At 31.2% G+C, this 22,515-nt stretch overlaps 1 protein-coding gene across 2 annotated transcripts in view; it reads right to left on the bottom strand.

Annotated features, from left to right (window-relative positions):
- Positions 1–22,515, bottom strand: part of Mcm5 (Minichromosome maintenance 5) — an 83,048-nt gene that overhangs the window by 47,708 nt on the left and 12,825 nt on the right. For both annotated transcript variants that reach the window (XM_076495523.1, XM_076495524.1), the window contains exons 3-5: positions 12,825–12,953; positions 10,581–10,753; positions 1,239–1,394 (exon numbers count right to left, since the gene is read on the bottom strand). In XM_076495523.1, the coding sequence (XP_076351638.1) occupies positions 1,239–1,394; positions 10,581–10,753; positions 12,825–12,953 (458 nt within the window). The remainder of the gene's footprint in view (positions 1–1,238; positions 1,395–10,580; positions 10,754–12,824; positions 12,954–22,515) is intronic.

Raw genomic sequence — 22,515 nt, 5'->3', positions numbered from 1 at the left:
ATATTTGTTTTTATGAAATATTTTTAGCATTTACTGGTATATGTCACCAAAGCTAGTAAAATGTGACACCTTGTAGAACTATGAGAAGTAAATAATAAGTCTCATAAAATGCAAGAGTTTATTTCCTAGTTTATCAATAAAATGTGTTGACAAGTTTCTTATTAGAAGTGGAATAATATAGAAGCAAAGGAAACTTACTCATTAATATTAAAGCAAGTTAAATTTAAGTAAAGCATTAAAAATGATAAATGTGACTACCTCAAAGCTGAAGACTAGTTACTGAGTTAGGTATGTACTCAGATTAGAATAATATATATTAACAGATAAACTTGTATTGCTTGCAGCTTGTTAACCTCAGCTAGCTATATTGAACAGTCATACTCATTTAGCATGCCAAGAATTTTTTAATGCAAAACTTCTGTACCCTTTGTTTAATGATAAGGTAGTGCAAACAAACAGCAAATATTATATATAACTATTTTGAAACCAACTGTAACATGACTCAGATGATTGGTCTACAAACAGAAAACTGGAAGTCCAATTTCTATAGCAGAAATTAAAATAGTAAAAATGGTATACCGTAATAAGCCTTAAAAGAATGAGAAAAACAAAAGATTAGAAATTTCATTATAACAATAACACCAGAAATTATTAAAAGAAATAAGTTCGGATGGTATGGCCACATACAACAAATGGAAATACATAGATACTCACAGAAGTTTATAAATTCAAAGCCATAAGAAAGAAATCCTCAAATGATGTGGGTAAAAGGATTTGAAGATGCACTTGAAAGAAAGGAAAGGAAAATCAATTGAAAAAGTTGAAGAGTATGCTTTATTTGAAGATATTTGAAAAAGGAATATAAGCATTGGCAGCTGATAGAACTTTGGGAAAACACAAGTGCACAAGTTTAAGCACAGTAATTATATTTATCATAAATTAAGTAATATTGCTGTATACACAGATATATTTAAGCACATTTCACACTCAAGAAACTCACTTTATCATATATACATTTTATAGAAACTGATTAGTCACGAGAGCAGTTGAATAAAACAAAAAACAAATAAATTAGAAAATATTAAGTATAAAGGATAAAAAGCTCTGTTAAAGTAAATCTTTTCACTTCAAATGTACAAGTGTTATCTCCCACATCAGTATTATATTTCTCTTCTTTACTACTTATCTATAATATCTATTATAATATTCCTTTAAATAATAAAAAATCAAGTCTGTACCTGTCACAAAACAATGTTACATGTCGTGGTATTTCTCCATGAGGAACATCTTCTGGAGATTCTTGAAGTTTTAAAACTTGGAAATCTACACACTGGCATTTGTCTGGTACAATGAAGTATGGGTCAACAGGACAACGAACTCGGCCAGTCTGATCACTACGTAAAAATACACTACTGTTCCACATTTTCTTCTAATGATTATATAACCAAATAATTTTTCTGAACTAAACATTATACAGCACACATAACCTTGTATGTAACATACAACTAGCAAAATGTAATTTGAATGGTTGAACAATAAACTAAATGAAAAAAAAAGGTTCATAAAAAATTACTAGTAGTTGTAATACTTTCAAAAAGTTCATTGTATATGGAGAATAAGTGCATTATAATAAAATGATTTTGAAACCTCACCATACCATTAGTCCATGTTGCCATGGCAAGTCACATTCCATCTGATTACTCCGCATACGTTTCAAAAGACTTTGTCATAAAGGTTATGTCAATAGCATACCCTTCTGACCACTTTCCATAATTCATCTACTGTAAAGTATATGGCAAACTGATCATTATATCCTTCTATAGAAGGGCATGAATACCTATTTCATTCTTCAACAGCTAGGGGTAAAGCAATTACTGAAGAAGGTACAAATGTGAATCTACACTTTGTTATGTTACTTTCCAGATGAAGATCCTTTTTAATTATGTTATGTATTGTTGTCTGGGGCATTTCAGTTTTTTTCCATATACACTTGTACGAGCAGATTCTCACCTGTTGAAAGACACCACACTTTCCTCACCACAGCTGGAATAGAAAATACTGATGGTCTTGGTTACCTAACATGTTCATTTTCCTTTATTTTCCAATGCCATTAAAATACGAGAAATAGTCCAACTGTGTAGATTCTAAATATGATCTCCATACATCTTATAATTCAAGTATAAATATTTTTCATCAGAAGGGGTTGCCTTATACTACATACAAAGTGCCAAGTAACATCAAAATTTAGTTCTGATGCATGTTGTATGACTACATTTTTTTGGGCTGTGGCTGTCAAGTGACTTGGTACTTTGCATGTTCAGTTACATTTTATTATAACACACACACACACACACACACACACACACACACACACACATATATATATATATACAATATAGTACAATTTTTTAACCTTATAAAGCATGAGCAAGTATTAGTAAATTTGTTATAGAACTGATTACATTGGTGTTGAAAATACACTGGGCTAACTTTTTTATTAATCTTACTTAAGAAACATTGTAATGATACAAACAGTCACATGTTGAGTTCACCTATTCATTTTACACATTATGTATCTGCACTATGACTTTTGATACAGCATGTGTATCTTCAAAAAATTTGGTGTGCTTTTAGTAAAGATTACAAGTTTATTGTATACAAAAATTCAATTTTTTTATGTAATGTTTTTGTAAAAGATTTCTTTGTAAAAATAGTCTCTTTCATTACTACTCCAAGCACAAAGTATCTTGTCATAATTAAAAAAACTGTTCTTCATCCCAAATCTCAAATATTTGTGTAATCTCTTAAACCTCCTAAATACATTTCAAATGTTTGTTTTCAGTAAGATTTTATATTTTATGCTATGTTCTATAGTCTATAAGGGGTTGATCCATTATAAACCTTGTAACAGTAAAAAAAATAGGAAAATATATATATATGCTTTTATTTTTCATGACTAAATGACGACACATCGCAAGACAAAAATACAAATGTTTAGTCTAAATAGCTTATGCCTCATAACATCATGCAATTATTTTTATTATACTGCCCTCCTAGTCACGTCTTATTAACATAACTTGCACTAACGCAGTGCATATGCACTCGTATTACCACATTGAATAATATAAAACTGGCTTTGTCTTCCCTGTCTTAGTGGACCAGTATTTTGTAATATACAACCACATTTCAATTATTATACATTGTGTGTGTGTGTGTGTGTACATATATAGATAGATTATAGCTATTTAGAAATAAGTTAAGAAACTAATTTTTAAGATATAGAATAATAAATAATGAGGTAAAGCAAACAATTATCTCCTCTAGCTATAACATTTGAACTTGGTTGCTGTTAAACATAAAAACTTTTAAAAACCTTTCACACTTTTGCACATGTAGGATGTCAAGCAAGTATTTTTTTGAGATTTTATATATCCAGTTGAATAACCAAAAAAATCTCAAATAACTATACCGATACCATAGATTTACACTATTTTTTTTTTCTTTATAAACAAGTTGCATTTAGGTCTGAAGAAATAAAATGACAAGCAGACTAAGGATATCATAATTTACCTTCTTGAACTCTAGATTCAAAAGAAAATCTTTATTCAGATTAAAATGGCTGAGAAAACCACAAGGGGATATTATAAGCCACTGACTGCTTGTTAAAATATATATTGATGTGTTTACAGGGGACCACTTTCAAAAATTAAAAGTGGTGAACTGTTTGATTTAGCACACAAGCCATATCTCGGCAAAATAAAAAGATATGAGGTTCTTATTTTATTCTAGCTTGTTAATATCAACAACCTGGGTTCCTGATTTGTCCAAAACCATAAACATCTAATTTTACACAGTACTGCATTAGACCTACCACGTTACTCACTGTAATTATATTTAAAGGTGTTCTTTTAAATTAAGAAATTAACTCCTGTATAAGATTAAAGTTTGGATTATAACTACAATTTGATTCCAAACTTATTCACATAAATTTATAAAATAATTAAATAAAATTTTGAATGAAAGTTAACAAATGAGATGATATAGCAAAGACCCAAAGTGAAAGGGTTAAATAACTACATTAGGAAGCTGAAAGTTGTAAAATTGAAACTGAAATCATACTTTATATATAAAAAGACTGTACAAAGTACTGTAAAGTAAAAGTTCTACATCTATGCAGAACAGTTTTAGTAATAAGATATTTTACAGCAAATTTTGGTAAGTAAAGAAGTTCAAAATTACTTAAAGAAATCAATGCAAGAGCACTGTTAATGTATACAAAAGCAAAACATGTTTTTCAAGAGGCAAGATCATACTCCTTAGCACTTTTCAGCTTTATCAAAGGTAAGTAGTAACATTCCTTAAAATTCCAAGAATGTGTTTTACAAAAAAACCTCAAAATATATTTCCAATAGATACCTACTTCCTTTCATATATATATATATAGCTATTCTCACTCAGTGCTGTCATTTATATACAAAAACTTGTTTGCATGTCTTAAGCCCTGAACACCAACATACCTCACAATCAACATGGTTTAACTGTATCTCATATGTAAATCATTATGTAACAACCCTCTACACATAGGAGACGTGATTCACTCTGATTCTACCAAACCTTCAGTTTCATATTATAGAAAAGAAATGCACTAGTTTTCAGTGGGGAGGAAGGGTGAGAAGTGTGATAGGAGGTAATACCTATCAAAGATATATATTCAGTATAGTAAATTAATACCTTTTCATACAGTACATTACCTTCTCTCAAACGTATATCTAGAATCCACCACTGAATAATGGAAGGAACTAAAATCAGCAACTGAAATAAGTGTCCTTCAAAAGTATCCAAAGAACACCCCGACAGTGTGGTCCTCGTTGACAAAGGAACACACAAGAGAGTGCACCACTTCTGTACCAGGCATACTTTATTCTCAAATGTGGAACAGGCATCATATACACAGGTGGAAAGTGGAAAGAGCACATCCAAAAAGGAGAGAAAACCCAGATGGATTCACATGTAAACCATAATAAACATGAATCTCAGTCATGATGAAGAAAGATCAGAGAAGAATGTGAAAAAAGTTTAAACAGATGTGCTCCAAGGTGTAGAGTGGCTAGGACAGAGCAGAATGTGTATGACTAAGCAAATCCAGTCCAAAACTTAGAGGCTTTGGGATTCCTACTTCCAACCATCTTCACCTACAAGTTAAGTAGAATGGAATTATATACATAGATATTTCTTAAATGGGGCTCGTGAAAATCCACAACCACCCATACATCTGGGAACCTGATATTTGAATGATAGCATAAAAGAATGTACCAACATGGTGGTTCACATCAAAACACATTCAATCTGGCTGGTTCTCTCAATGCACGAGAAGCCTCAGGCAGGGGAAAAACAAGAGTTAGAGCATGAGACGGAAAAACTTTCTTCCTAAGAAACATCCTATTGACAGAACTGCACAAAAGTTGAAGCACCACACGGAGGTTTGGAATATGAGGTAAAACTATGAAATTAGAGTGAGGGTGAGGAATTATGACCAGCACATGTGAGAATTTATGTTGATCCAATTGTAATCCAATATCACTTCCTGGTAACCAACATTCTGGTAATGGTAGGATGAAGAGTCCAAATTAAAGGGTGATTTGTGATGGATCTATTCCAAAAGAATGTTATCCTTGAGACAGGACCATACAAAAGTTGAAATTCAGCACCAACCTCCACATCCCACAGCATTGTAAGATATATATGTAACCTCACTCTCTGGAAAGAATCACAAAGAAGCAGAATACAGCATCATACTCCAAGACCCAATGCAAAAAGATGAAGCAAACGTATTTGGAAATATACATAACCTAAACACCAGATAAAACTGCACAAAAGTTGGAGCACAATGCTACCTTTTGGGTTCTACTGCACAAAAGTAGATCACCTCTACAGAATATGTGCAACCACAACTGTACAGAACAGCACAGAAGCTGAGAACAACAAAAACTTCTGGAACCCACTGTACAGAGGCTGGTCACTTGATTGGAAAATTGCACACCATCTTCATCAGCAGAAAACCACTGCCCTACCCTACTGGAAGGAAGTGATCATGTTTAAGAGTACAACTAAATAATCCACCACCTCAGCAGCTTGCAACTGCAAAGTGGTTAAAACTCCCATATTTCACTGGAAGTAAAATGGGGAAATAAAATGCAAAAGTCTGAAAAAGCAGCAATGATGCACACTGGGTGATCACAAAAAAACTATATTGAAAAACAGGCCACTCCCAAATTATTCAAAGGGATAAATGGCTATCTCCTTCTGCTTTATCCATGCAAGTCCATGGGTTAGTGTGGTACAGAATGGACATGTTAATGAAGTAAATATACCACAAGAAAAAAACTACTAGTGATCATGTGAAGCATCACAAAGTGTGTTAATGGCCATGGTGTTTTTTTTTTAAAGTAATTATGATGATTTCATCTAGGTCTTACAATGAAAATTTGAGATACAGGAAGCATACCTAAATAGGTAATGCTTACCACTGAGCAAGATCTGAATGGGATAAACAACCAAAAGAAAAATATATACAGAAAGGATAACTTATCCAGCCACAGCCTAAATAAAGTATAAAAGATGGCAACAAGTAGAAGGTACCCTGACTAGGAAGAATTGTTTATTTGTTTTGAATTTTGTGCAAAGCTACTCAAGGGCTATCTGCACTAGCCATCCCTAATTTAAGGGTGTAAGACTAGAAGGAAGGCAGCTAATCATCACCACCCACCACAAACTCTTGGGCTACTCTTTTACCAATGAATAGTGGGAATGACTGTCACATTATAACGCCCCCACGGCTGAAAGGGCGAGCATGTTTGGCGAGACGGGGATGCAAACCCGCGACCCTCAGATTACGAGTCGAATGCCTTAACATACTTGGCCATGCCAAGCCAACTAGGAAGAAACAGTTACCAATGAAAATAGCAGGAGATGAACGTATGAGAGCTAGGTCACATAAATGACTGAATAGTTTCTTCCAATAGACAACAGAGATGAGACGACAGGGGTAAGATGTTTGATCTTTAGTGAAGAAACCTGAAACAGAATTTTGGAAGAAATTCACAAACCCAAATCCTTATGGGTTGAAGAAGAAAAGTCACCTACAGATGATGAGTGCTAGGAAATGAAACAGTGGAAAAGAGTCACTAAAAGAGACAATGGAACATGAAAGATCACATGGTGGATATAGAATGCCATCTGAAACAAACCAGGAATAAAGGTGAGAAATGGACGAAAGAGAAAATGGCAAAAAAAAAACTTCAACATAAGCTGCTACTGTCAATAACAGATGTATCTATTCAGAAGATTCCAGTTTGTAATGAGCTAACAGAAGCCAGTTGTCCATGTAGTGGTGTAACTGCAGTCACAGAGCATTCAGAATTTGGGTGCAAGCTATGACCATACAAAAAATTCCACAGAATGCTGATACAACCTTGAAAGATCAGGCACAAAACTTGTATACAACCCTGTCGTGGATAAACTGAAGATAGCATCAAATGAGACTAATAAGAAATACGAGTAAAGAGATAAGCATTTGAGAAGACCAACTGGTCATCTTCAGCCTGGAAGAAAAAAAAAGTTGTTATAGGATTCACAGAAAAATAAGGAAGAACCAGAAATTGGTTGACACAGGGCAAATGAATAAAACAAAAAGTCTGTAGTAAACTCCTGAAGAAGGTTGGCTGATAAACTTGATAGCATTCTGTGTTATAAGGGTCATCACAACCTTAAATAGACAAGGAGCTAGATCCTGAGTTAAAGGAAAGCAAATTTATACAAAAGACAAAGATGGAGGGGAAAGGAAAAGAATGAAAACTTCTGATAAAACTTGGGTAACCCAAGAACTGGTAGTGAATAACTACTATAGTGTAAACAAATTTGCCAAATGTACCCTCACCAGACCAGAAACCACCTGAAAGTTACTGAAACTGCTGACAACAATAAGCTCAACTTAAAATTGAGAAATACCAAAATTGAGAACCTTTAGTGGTAGGAACTGGTAAAGGACGGGAGGTTGCAGAACGACAAACAGTTATGGGAGAGTAACCAAAGACTAAAGGATTGAATGTGGACTCAGTCAACACATGATAACAGACTCTGAAAAATATAAAAGCAAACCAATGGAGAAAAAGAGCCATCTCAAAGTCACAAAATCGTGTGAAGAATGGGGTCAAAGAGAAGGAAGGAGAGAAAATGTATCTCCTGTAAAAACTTAAGGGATTGGTGGAGTGCCTCAAAAAAGAGAAGTATGTTGGACAAGTACTACAAGATAATTACTCCAACCCATTATTAAATCCATTCATTAATGGATTTAAATGGCAATTTCATTTAAATACAAAATTATTAGCCTAATATTAATAACCTTTCAAGTTGCTCTGGGGCCTATTAGGCCCCACTTTTTGTAGGAGTGTTTACAGCTTAGCAATCTCAATACCTCATGGTGGTGGTTTAGGATGAAGCTGTTCTATTCAATTGAGATAAATGCCCTTTATTTTGCATTTATTGATGTTTAATTCTTTGTTAAAAACTACAATGTTTTATATAGATATTTTGTGGGTTTTTAATTGCAATGATAAACAAGGATATTCATTATATTTGGTGAATCTAGTTTCCAATTTCCTTCCAGTTTCTCCAATGTAGATTTCTGTATATATCGCACATTATTTAATAAATGACATTGGTATTGCATGATTCTATACATTTGTATTTATTAACTACTTCAGCTTAGAGCTGGGGGTTTCAAGAGAATTGAAAGTCATTAGAAATTATGTTTAATGACAAGTTTTTGGGCTTTTTGTTTCACAAGTTTTGATTTCTTTAACTTATTTCAGAAATAAATTATAAACTGCAGTGTTATACTGTGTTGTTGTTTGGTGTATAAGTGTATTTTGTTTGTGAGTTTTGAAATATTTTTTCTGGTGATTGATTGGAAACTTTTTAACAATGGTTAGTGGAAATGTATTGGTATGAATGAAGAATTCCACCCATGAATCCATTAAAAAATCAATAAACTACTAAACCTTATAAACACAGCTTCAAGACTTTGTTCAACTGACTTCACAGGTAAAGAAATCAACTTTATAAATAATTTCTTTATTCACATCAATAAACACAAAATCTCAAAAGTTTATAGCTTCTCCTATCTATCTGACAAAGCATCTTTTGTTTTGTTTTCTCAAAGTCTAATTTTTAAATTAAGGAGCCTGTCTAATAGTGACAAGCTACCACCATGGAACACTCACAGGGTTTGTTTTTTATCAGTTTTTCATTTAAAAATTAAATATAAATTTCTTTGTAAGAATATGTAATGGACTTCTGAAGAGACTACACAAAATGAGCACTACTAAATTATTTTGATCCACTCTGTCTCACACTGTTTGAAATTAGCAGTAAAGGATATCCTTATGAAGGAAGAAGCTTTTGACTAAGTGAAGGATCTGGATGACCACCTTCTATACCCAATATACAGATCTGATATATTCAAGATACTCTGAAAAAACAACAAAGGCACAGGAATATCAATGATTCAATTTCCCCAAAATCCATGGAATAAGCATCGTATGCCACCAATGAATGAGTGTTCACATTCAGATGAATATCTGAACCTCTTTTCTCAGGCAAATGAGAATTACATTACAAACTACATACAGAGCAAACTAAACTCCAAGCTGAAGGGCAACCTGAAGTAATTGTTTTCAGTTTGCAAATTCTCTTTGTTAACCTGAAATGACTTAAGGTCAAAACATTGTTCTGTAGTTCATTTTAACAAGTTTTCATACCCATGTCAGCTATCTTTATGATATTAAGTTGAAAGCTATAACAACTATGGTTTATCTGAGCAATGACAATTTTAGAAAGAAATTTACATTTAATTTCATACTTTTTCAAGGGGTTGTGGGGAAAATAGGGATGACATGGTAAGATAAAATGTGTTGTGTGTCACACTGGGGGAAATTCAGGATTTCTTAAAATATTGTCTTGTGGAATTAACAACTTAAAACTTTTATACTATTAAAATATGAATTATTAGCTAAGATTTTATGGTATTCTAACTGGAATAACAAACAAAAAGTCATTTAATAAAATTTTGAATTTAAGACACTAAGAATTTGTGTCATGTACAGTAAAAAAATATCCAGGAGACAGGGTTAATACTTCATTAAAAACTGCCAAAATAGTCAATGATAAGTAAAATGTAGTGTTCTTTCAAATTTGAGCTTTCAAACCAAACTTGTTCATAGCAATAACTTCAACTTATTAGAATAAATATAACAACTATAGAATATGTGCCATGTTAAATACAAACACATAATAAAACAATATACATGTACAAATAAATTCAGGTAAATAAAATTTATGCAATACACCACAAATTATAGATAATCCCCTAATTTGTGTCTTTTAAATAATAATTAATCAATTTTTATTAGAGTAAAGCAGTGTCTTCATTATTTACTTCACATTTGTTTTTCTTCTCTAAAACATAAGTAATTTAAAAAGGAAAATAAAAATAAGAAGTTTATTTAAATAAAAAGGCATGCCTATTGCAACGTCTTGGAAAAGCAACTCCTTCGAATCCTAGCTTAACAGGTATGTTGGGCACAACTTCCTGACAGCTTCTACACTGAATTGTAATATTTGTCGCTTTCGTTTGGATTCCAGAGGCAGAAATGACAATACCTGTTATTTTTATTAATTTAGACACCTGGTCAGACTGTAAAAGAAAAAAAACAACAAGTACAACATTTTTTTTATTTTTACTAGTTATGACTGGTTTAAGGTTCATTACACTCAACATTGTATTTCACTAAAATTAAACAAATTTCCTCATCACACATATCATTTTTGTGAACACAAATAGCACAGTACCAAACCAATGTTACTGTTACACAATGAACATTACTCTTATTTGAAAGTTCCGTTTTAAAAAAAGAAAATACATACAGTTTTCCTAACAGAATTAAAACTGAAAGTAGTTGCTTTACTACAGTATTCTAATTCTTGAAAAACCTAAAAAGATTGTAGTGTAAAAATGTGATTGACCTAAAACTAATGTATTATGACCAGTATAACTGTAATAGCTCTTCTCCAGCTTGTGAAAAACATACACTATAAAAAATTCTCAGTCTTAACTTCCCTGTGTTGCACAGCACATGTGCTTCGAGTTCCTGATTTTTCTCTACCCATTTAAGGTATTCAGTGTGTCCAATTAACTACAAGTCACACAACAGATATTTACAAGTAAGAATGTAAAATGTGCATATCCAATCATCTTGCTTTGAAGCATTAGTTTGTTGTTTTTTTAACATCTGCAACATACCTTTTAATTTCTTTGTTTTACAAGATATTGCTACAATTATCTCTGATACTGTTTTGAGAAGTTTATAACAAACAGAAAGAATGGTTTCTGAACCACACCAATCTGACAACCATATAGTTTGTTTTGGTTCTCAAAGCTAGTTGCTTCCAAGGAAATCTTGAAAAACATTGACAAAAGTCATTGCTCCAAGCAATAATGGATTTTTTAAAGCTATTTACAACTTAGCTAAAAAATAGCTGAGTTATTAAATTACGAATGTTCTAACTCCTGATACACTACATATATATAAAATACACATTTGGAAAGATTTTGTGGATAAACCAGTGTGATAAAAGTAATCTTAAAGTAAGTTTCTAAGTACAAATAAGCCCACTTACTTAAAATCTTTTGTATATTTTATTGTTATTATATTCCCGAAAAACGTAGTAAAATGTGAAAATCACAAACATTAGATTGCATAACGTACATGGAAAAAAACTAAAAAATCATGAACCTAGCTGTGCCACATACTACCTTGCTTGGTAGTTTGCACTAGGTTCCATGTTTCAATTAAATGACTGTCAATTTTGATCAGTTATATTTTGTGACAATCAATACAATCAGAAGTGACTGATTATTATACAAATTGGAAACAGTAATAATCAGGAACAAATTTTAATTAATTGATTAACTTACATGAAACTAACTGATGTATTCTGGAGTTAACATACCCTATCAGTTATTACTTACATTTCAGAAAAATTAAGCAAATAAACCACTTAACTTCCAGTTTTTTTGTTTTTTTTTATGACAGAACTAGAAATTCTAAACTTTCAAAATTGTATTTGAGTAACTCAGAAAATTTCAAAAACCAATATTAACCCTACCTGCAAGTCACTAGACAAGTTGTTAGAAAGAATGCTGTTGTAAATATCTACAGATGAACTTCAAAGTAAATTATGTATGCCTACTTTTAAATACAATTGAAACAGCACAATGTAAAATGCTCAGTTATCATTATTACAAACAATGTTTCATAACAAAAATGTACAATTTTTTTTCCAATCCATATGAACAGGTTTAAGTTGCCTGAAATGCAACTTGATAAGAGCCAAAACCTTAGTTCACCTCACAGAATTTTAAGTCTTTTGGCAACACAGAAAAACTGATAATAATAAAACAATAATTAAATTGAATAACAAGTCTTGTTATGTTCTACATTATGGTCATACTGCATGACTATTTGTTAGAAGCTTCTCGAGCATGTATTTCCTTATTCAATTATAAATTAAACGCATTTCAAATTTCTCGTAATAAGATAAAACTAAACCTTTCTGAATTCACTTGTTCATCAGCTTGTTATATTTTGTCAAAGGTGAGCCTCCAATAAGGAAAAAGAATGAAGTAAAAAACTAATTCAAAATTTTAGTAACAGATCTCTTAGTAGCTTTGCAACTCATGATACTTAACTAGACTAGTGCATTACCTTAAGATCTCTCATACATGAAGGGTTGGCATCAGATTTAAGCATTATTTGAACATGTTCTATTTTTTCTTCTCCTTCAGGTCTTGGATGTGTTAGTTCATCAACTACCTCCTTCACAGCTTCTTCAAACTATGAAATGATAAAAAAAAAAAAGTTGAATTTTTAAACACATCCTTAACTTTATATTTGAAATATTTCATTATTTGTTCAAAAAGAAATATTTAATTGTTGCAAAACAAATATTTGTAAAAGATGGACTGAATACATTTTTATAAAATTAATGATTATTGAGGGTGTATTAGAGAGGCAAAGAAGATTTAAACAGGTCATAAAAACAAACAGTTCTAAAAAGTATTATAAACAGTATAGAAAATATAAATTGAACAGCTAGAACTCGTAACAAATACATTTTGAAATAAAATATTGTGAACAACCTTCTAAGCAACTTTACTTGTTTGTAAAATTGTGTACTAATTTTTCATTTGTTTTTATGTTTTAAATAGTCTAGGACAACTCCTTGGAAGATGCAATCAGATCTAAACTTAAATAGACAAAATAGTTTTGAATATAAAAAATTTACTGCAAATACTTTTTTTTATCCATGGTACAGCTATTCATGGAATAGTTCCTAGTTATTTTTGTTTTTAAATACAAACTCTTAACTAATAGCTTTGTCATATCTTAACCAACTCAAGATGTAATTAAAGTTTCAGACTTAGGAGTTCAAAGATTGATGTATTTGACCATGTGCAAGGCATCAGATTAATTTACACTAATCCTACCTAAAAAATTTCCATTTTTGAGGGATAGGATGGTAGAGATGCAGGTAAGTAATAAACATGAATCAAGTATGTGTGTGCCCCATGCTTGGCATTGCTAGCACACAAAAATATAGCTAATAGAAAAAAAAAAAAAAAGTTGTAAATTACTCTAATCCTGCTAAAGAGAATTTCAGTGCAGTAGCATGAAGATTTCCTCTTGTATTTTTCTATAGAAGTGGCTCTTATTTTTGAAAATTATTCTTGAAGGAAGGTTCAACATCACCCAATTATGTTTATATGGAGTTAAGTATAGTTATTTTATTACAATACTTATCCATAGAAATGAATACTTTAACTTAAATTTTACAATCAAATGTTATATCATTACAAAATAACTAATCAAATGAAACATTCTTTATAACAGCACCTAAGAAAGGAAAATAATACCAAAATAACCTAATTATTTTAAATCCCACTTAAACTATAAAAAGTATTTTTAAATTCTTTTACATGAAATATCACTTCAATTCAGCAAATAAAGACTGGACCTTTCTCAAGAGTATTAGAAACATGGTCAGTCACATTAAATTTCTTTATTCAGAAAATAAAATTTCAATGGGAATGTTTTGGTGCTCTACATGGTAAAGTCAATGATAAAATAATGGTCAAACAAAAGTAGTAAAACTGATAATCTTAAAGTAATTTTGCTTAAAAAAAAGTCAAACTAATACCAAAAACCAGGATCTTCAATACAACTACAAAAACATTGATGAAATACTTCATTTTCCAATTAACTTGGGAAAGATGTTCTACCAATAAATGGAATAATAACTGTACAAGTTATCAGATGAGACAATAACTACAACCCCCCACAAACATAATACTGTTTGTTGTAATTTTGCACAAAGCTGCAGGAGGGCTATCTGCACTAGCTGTCTCTAATGTAGCAGTGTAAGACTAGAAGGAGGGCAGCTTGTCATCACCCACTGCTAACTCCTGGACTATTTTACCAAAGAATAGTGGGATTGACCATCACATTATAGTGCCCCCCATGGCTGAAAGGGCATGTTTGGTGTGACAGGAATTTGAACTCCTCAAAACCCTCAATTTATGATTCGAGTGCCTTTACTACCTGGCCATGCCAGACCATCCAAAAGTAGTATACCTTCAAAACAAAGCTACAAAAGATGTTGGAGTATCAGTTAACTTATTTTATTTCTAAGTCATGATGATGAATTGTGCCCTAGAGTAGTTAACAGGTCACAACTGAAGAAACTCAAAGACAATAACAATCAAAAATATAGATTACCATTTACATCACAAAGCAAATGGGTCTATTGAAAAAATAAGATTTGGAAATTTTTAGAACAACCCTGTTTTTTGTGAAAATATACATCATAAATACTATATTTACAGACATGGTAGCCCCTCAAAGTAGCATTGCCCAAAACGTAACTCAAAATATTTTGTCCTAGATCAATCATTGTATAATTAACAGGTAACCATGCCAAGCATGACTCAAAGGATTGTCTAATGGCAAGCAAAGGTTCAGTGCATCATATAAAATGATATTAGAGCCTTATCATGTTGTTGTAATTCACTTTGCCATGTCCAGTCATGCTCTATTTGAAGACCCTATATCTTAGCAATAGCTCTACAGCACAATTTCAACTGCAATAGGGTCTACCATAAGGTGACCATATCAAAAATGCATCACAGTTTTTTCTAAATGATCCTGCTGTCCAAAGTCAATCAATTTTCCTTTATCTTCCAATGCCATTACAAACAAGGTACAAGCATATGATTGTTTGTGGTTGGTTGTTTTAAATCAGAAAGAGCTATTACAAACTTCCTCAAAACAATTTCCAGAGCCATCATACTACCTCAAATATCAATGTTCAAATGTAGTTTTGACACCTGTTGTATCATTGTAATTCTATACTTGCTTTGGTTGACATGTGACTTGCTCAAATGCATATTTAAAGGTTTTATTACAATGTATTTAATATTTCATTTGATTATTTCACACACAATGGCTAGTCTTTCACGTTTGAAAAATGTACAAGGGAAGTTAACAGCAGATGCCTAACAGTCCACAGAGGTCTGCTAGTGAGCAAACACCACATTTCAATTCTATTACAAATTTCTACACTACAATACAAGATAATTTGTAATGACTAAATTGTACTGTTCTTCTATCTACAAAACAGTTTCACCAATTAAACCAAATCATGTTCACCATATGCCACTAAACTATGATGATCTATGATGAACACTGAAGCCCTTGCAGCCTTGTTTCTTGCTGAAAGTAGTTTAAAATGCAAGTTACAGTAATGATCCAATCTACTAAAATTATTCTTGCTACTCAGAATTTGTTAATAATTAATATCCAGTTTTGTAATTTAAACTTTAAATCTGACTATATACAATAATATGGTACAAAATATTTTGTACCATATCATTGTGTATAGTCAGTACTGCTGTACATGAAACTTCACTAGTCTAAGACATTAAAGTACTGAAGTCATGACAGTCAAAAGAACCACAAGTTATACATCAACTTGTCTACGTAAACAAAAAGTTGATTGTGTGACTATAACCGTAACAAATGAAAGGACCTGAACTGAAACAAATACATTTATTGATAAGAAAAACAGGATGTGTTATACAAGATAATGATGCAAATTTTCAATTTTCAGACATTTCTTAAAAATCATTTTTCACAAAAAAAAGATACACAATGGTACTAACTTCTGTCAATAAGAACTGGGTATGTGGGAGTAATGTAAACTTAAGGCATTTCCAAGACCTCTCGATAAACAAAAACCTTTGATTTTTCAGTATTTCCACAACTAAAATTTGTTTACAAGATTAAACAAAAACATGAGATGAGTATTCTACAAGTTACACAATTTCTACAAAATAAAAAATCTTACTTTTTACAAGTGGTATATGTATATAAATTCTCAAAAATTGTTATTTGAAACTTTTCTTTGCAAAATTTATTACTTTTACTTTATATTTCAGTTACTGGTTGCTGTTTTTTACATAGATATCTAGATTCTTGTAAATGCTTTCTAGTAGCTATGTTTTATAAAATTAAATTTTTCTGTTTACATTCTAAAAAAAACCACCTACAGTTTGTGTTTTTGATATCACTGACACAATAAAAATATTTTGACCATATCAAAATTGAATTAATAATGTCAGTTCTTATTTAAGTTCCATTTATAATTAATATATTTAAGCTATAAACCCATTTCATACTCACTTATATATTTTTACCTTTCTTTTTCTTTGCATTGCCTGTGCAGTTGTTTAGGATAGTTTTATGTAAACACTTCCTAACAACAGCCACATTGTCAGCAGAACAAAACTGGATACAGTTGAGTGCAAAAAGCAGAAGTCTTGAGAAAAAGAATAATCCCACAGTAAGAACAGAAGAAAGTTCACAGTATGCAAAAGATAAACTGCCTTTACAAAACAAAGAAGATAACCTGAATAACTGTACAATAAAGATAGGTAAAGGAAGGCAATTGGAGAAAACATCCAATTACTCACTCACAGAGTCCAAGCTTTGGGAAGAAAAGAACTGACAGTGAATATTAACCTGTCCTTGTGGTAAAGTGTGTGGGTGGCATTCAAAGTAAAAATGTCATAGAAACATCTCTGATAAGCAAGAAAACATCTTAAGAGAAAGGTGATACAGGAAGCAGATGGTCATCAGTTTATTATGTGGATATGCAAGAAATCAGAGGACTAAGACAACCCACTACAAAGGAGGTACTGAAAAGACTTTGAAGGAATCCTTAACAAGAAGAGAAAGGAATAGAAAATGGCCAGGGTAGAGGTGAAAGGTCAATGACCAAGCAGCTCTGTAACCAGTAACAGCAGAAATGTGAAGTTAAAGTAATGAAACTATAAGTCTAAGGAATGCTCACTCTGTGCAAAATAACTCTAGACCTGACTGAAAACTTACAAGCCAGCTGAAAGGGAAGGGTTTTGAATTGACTGTTCAAGAGTTGTGCACAAATGGAAGGATGCAACAGGCAGACAAACACAAAGATGTGGGAAAGAAAGCAGATATATAGATTTTGGCCATCCATTTACTGGGAGAGAGCTTCAAGCTGAGATCTCAAAGCATAACCAATGCTCTCAAAACCCTCATCAAGAAAGAAAGGTTCAACAGAAGTCTCTCAGATAGCATAGTTAAGACTGAGGATGTCAAATTTCAGAAGGAAAGGTACTTCAATGGACAGAAACCCATGAAACCATATTAACTTGGAAACAATGGATAGAATAGAGGTCAGGGAAGAACAGGTACATGCAAGATCCTTCAGTACAGCTTTTAGGATTGTGAAATAAAGCCTCTAAAAGAGTCAAGTGTAAATATATAGAAAGTTAACCAAATAAGGGGTAAAGAGTAATATGGTAAGAGTAATAGAAGACATTCCAAGGTGAAAGAAGAACACCACGTGATTGCACAAGGCAGCTCAAGATTGACAAACACTGAAGAAAGAAACAAAAGTGGCACATACCTTTACATCACAATCAAACTTAAAACTTAGGTAAACATATCTAAATATAGATCAAGCTGATGCACAATAGCAGTAACATCACTAACTAGTGTGCCTCCACTTGCCATTGCAACATTGGTCAACTCCAACATGTCAGGACCTAAGATGTCAAAAACAGATACATGAATTAATCACTTAAGTCACTGTTTCACAAACCATGGAGCATGCCCTTCTGGGAAATGCTTACTGGTAGCTTCTGGGGGTGAGGGGTCACAAAACTATCACTCTGCTCTTAAACCTTTTTCTTCACTCTTGTATTTACTCACTCTTTGCAAGCACTTTTCATTTATAAAAAGTATTAAAAACAGGTTGATTTTACTATTATCACTTCCAAAAATTATTTTAATGTGAAAGGGGGAGACATTCTTTCCTGAATTATGGAAGTGCTGCAATGTACAGTTTGAGAAACAATGACCGAGATGATTCATAAAACTTTTAAAGTCCATATGCTGTGTCCATGACATAATAATGTAGGATAGTGATCAACAAAATCCTTTTATTAGGTTAACTCTAATCAACCAACCTTGTAATCATTTCTGTATCATTATAGTTTCCAGTCATAACTTAATATACTTGACATATTTCCACAAAATGTGGAAAACACGAACATTACAAGACTTTTTTTACACATAAAATCAGACTTTTTAATGAAGTGTTTTTACTAAAGATTTGTGAAGTTATCACCTTAAAATAAAATTGTTTTAAAATTCTGATTATAACTTGAAAGTTACAAATCCTCCCAACTCCACTTTCCAACAACACAATATCAAAACAGAACATTTTATTTCTCTACTGAACATTACAATTCCCTCAACAACTAAAAAGCATTAAACCAAACTTCTAATAGAAGGAACAAATAAAAACCTTTCTTCAATCTATAATTAAAATATATTTAAATCAGATGAATATACTATTGACTTATTTTATTTGAGCTACATTCTTTCACTTTTCTCCAATTTTCTTTTTGTATTCAAATTGTTCCCTCTTGTTTATTACATATAATCACATTTCTAGTGTAATTATTATATATTTTGTACCTCTAGCTTTCTTGAAGGTTTTGAAACAGTTAATAAATGCTTTATTTAATTACATCATGTTTGTTTTTACTACCCATCATAACATAAGAACTTGTAAAATCCTTCTATGCAACCGAGATAATTAATTCATTCTTAAATATATTCCTGGCAAGAAATTAATTCAATAAAAGTAGATGTATGTGCATGATAAATATAATTTGCCAGTATGTAGATGACAGGCACAGAAAGAGTAAAACCTTTTAACCATTTGACATTTGGAACAATGTAAAATTGTAACATTAACCCTATAATGACAATGCCATTTTTAAACCCCTCTGTACATTACAGAGTTACATTCAATATTTAATTAAACCATTTTAATAAGAACATACTTTAATGTAATTACTACTGAAGTATTTTACAGCTTAAAGTATTACATTATCTCAGTTTTATTCCTTTATTTTAAAAACAAACATTCTAAAACTGCAGGTTGTACAGTTACATGATCCTTTTCCAGTTACAAGTCTAAATTTTATGGTCTATTATACGTGATACTGCGAGTATAAAAACTGTCAGTATACAATATCAAATTAAAGTTCCACCTGCTTTTTATTAGTGTATGTGGAAAATTTCGAAGAATTTCTTGATGGGAGTTTTACATTCTCGTATTTCTTAAGTTCAGCCATACCCACTTGCAAAGTCAAAATTATGTTGCTTGGTACATGCTTACAACAATAGATTTTGCACTATTCAGTGATAACCTGAAGAACCTCTACCAGTGTATGAATCTGTAGCACAAGATAGAAAAGAAATTTTGTTTATTGTTATCTTGAATTGTACCTAGTACTTGGCAAGTTTCTCGCCTTATATGGATTAGTTCACTAAACATACTGCATTTAGGTTTTATGCTTGTATTTAATTAGTTTTGTATTATTTGCATTTATAAATGCATATTTCGAAATTTTATAATTGTTTACATCTAACTTCATACAGTTTGGCTTGTGGAAATGTCTAATCAGGATGGCAATGTGACGTGTGCAAGCTTTAGTGAGAGTTTATGAACTACCTTTGCCACAGGGTAACATTGACAGGAATAGGTTGACATACCTACATCAAGAATAAAAGACCAAGAATTGGAAATAAAAAACTTAAAAATAATGTTAAAATATAAAAATGTGAAATTATGCATATAAAAAAGAATATGTTCATTCTATTGGATTTCTACTAAGAAATGAAAGATATGTACGCATTTCCATTTGTTAATTTTAAACATTTTATTGTACTGTATGTTGATAGAGTTAATGGTAAAGAAAATGGAAAATAAAATATTTACCTTAAAAAAAACCATTTAATATTCATTTAGGAAGTTCTAGAAATCACACAAAATGAAATTTGAAGATAAATATTATTTTTATACCCAAAATAAAAATCACATTGCTTGTAAACTATTTTGAATCTGAGTGCAAATTACTACATTAAATAACAAATGTTATTATAAATAGTAGAAAAAAAATCAAAATTTTATATTTTTCTAAAACTACATAATCTTAAGGTCATGCAAAGCAAATTTTAAAACAAATGTATTTTCATTTTTATAAAGAACTTTCTCAAGAATTAAAACTATTTACAGTAAGAAATTGTAGAAGAAAAGTTAAATAATAAATTAGATTTTTTTCCTTTCAATCAAATTATACAATTTTGACAGTGCTGTTTCCCACTGTTATTAACCTTCTTGCTAGCCATTTGTTTTTCACATCATAAGGTTTTAGTGGGTTGCATTCAAAATTTAATTACTTTCTTTTCATGGTATATCAATACATATAGCATAAGAACATAACTAATAATATATTAATAATATAAAACTTCTTACTTTTATAAGGCAATACTTAAAACAAAATCTAGTTTCTCATTATGTGAGAAATGTGACATTTGCTCTTCAAGCATTACCTCTTCTCCAATGCATTTACCACCTTCCAAGAAGTACAAAAAGTATGCATATTGCTTATAATATTGTCATCACTCAGACAATGCAAATTTATAGCCTTCAATCTTATTTGGTTACAGAATCATGAAGTATACAACCAGACTTCTTCCATATCCACTTGTCACATCCTTTCATTCATAAAGTTCCAATACTTTTGTCTGACATTCAATACAACAATATTTATAACTAAGAAAAACCAAGATTTTCATATAATAAATGATGTATTATATTATGTTCTTCTGTTTATAAAGAATTTAGTTTCTCTCCAAGTTCAACCTTTATTGCCATGGGAAACATCAACAAGCTTAGCTAATTTCCTAGTGACTCTTGTTACATAGCTAGAAAACCAGAAAAGTTAGCAGTTATGGTATATTGTATACTTGCATTATTTAATTAAATAAAATCATTTAGTGCTGTACTATTCCTAATGTAAAAAAGTAAGGTTAAATTTTATCGACAGTTAACAAAAAATACTTTGCAAGTACTTTTCCTTGTTTTTCATGGATATTCTCTATTATTATGAAAGTAAATAAAATGTAAAAATAAGAAATATGTCAGTTAAGGTTATATTAGGTAAATAAACAATAATAACATTTTCACAATTTTGCATAATGTAATTCACTAGTGTATTGAGAGCTGCATGTTTGCTGAGTTATATGCAACTTACGTGAATAAGACAAGATTCAAAGGGTGATAAAAAGAATAAAACTTGAGTATATACAGATGTATACTGTTATGAGTTTCAAATTATTTAAAATAAACATAGTTTTTATCATGTTATAATTTGAAGTCATTGTAGACAGAAGAAAAAAGTGGTAATTGTTTTCTTTATTTTGATTTTTTTTGATGGTTAAGAAGTCAGTCAAATTTATCAACCTTGTATAAAGTTAGGATAAAAAAAACATATGAAGTATTAAGTTTTAGTGAAAAAGAACGTTTTAAATTTATTTAGGAGGTTTCAGAGATTACGCAAATAACTTTTCAGATTTGTGAGACGAAGTATTTTTAATGTTATAAAAATCACTTAGCTCTCAGACTAATGTATTGAAATACTATATATTTGACAGCTTTATGCCTTTTTCTTTCAAATGTCATCCCATACTCTGCCCACTAAATAAGAACCACAGCATTACCTCTTCCTACCTGGCACTTCACAAAAAAAATGTCTTGTATAAAGTTTTATTTTTCAAAGTGACTACTCCAAGCATTTCTTGGAGAAAGTAACTTGCTCATCTTTAACAGGTGTTTGTCAATACCTGTTATATCCAAAACTATCTTTATATACCTGGTTACTATCTCTTGGAAGTTCCTTACCTTACATGAAAAATTGTATTTCTGATACATACTTCTTCA

This window comes from Tachypleus tridentatus, chromosome 3 (genome assembly GCF_004210375.1).
Source record: "Tachypleus tridentatus isolate NWPU-2018 chromosome 3, ASM421037v1, whole genome shotgun sequence".
Taxonomy (NCBI): Eukaryota; Metazoa; Arthropoda; class Merostomata; order Xiphosura; family Limulidae; genus Tachypleus; species Tachypleus tridentatus.
The sequence above is the reverse complement of the archived record's forward strand: the minus strand, read 5'-3'. Positions and strand labels throughout refer to the sequence as shown.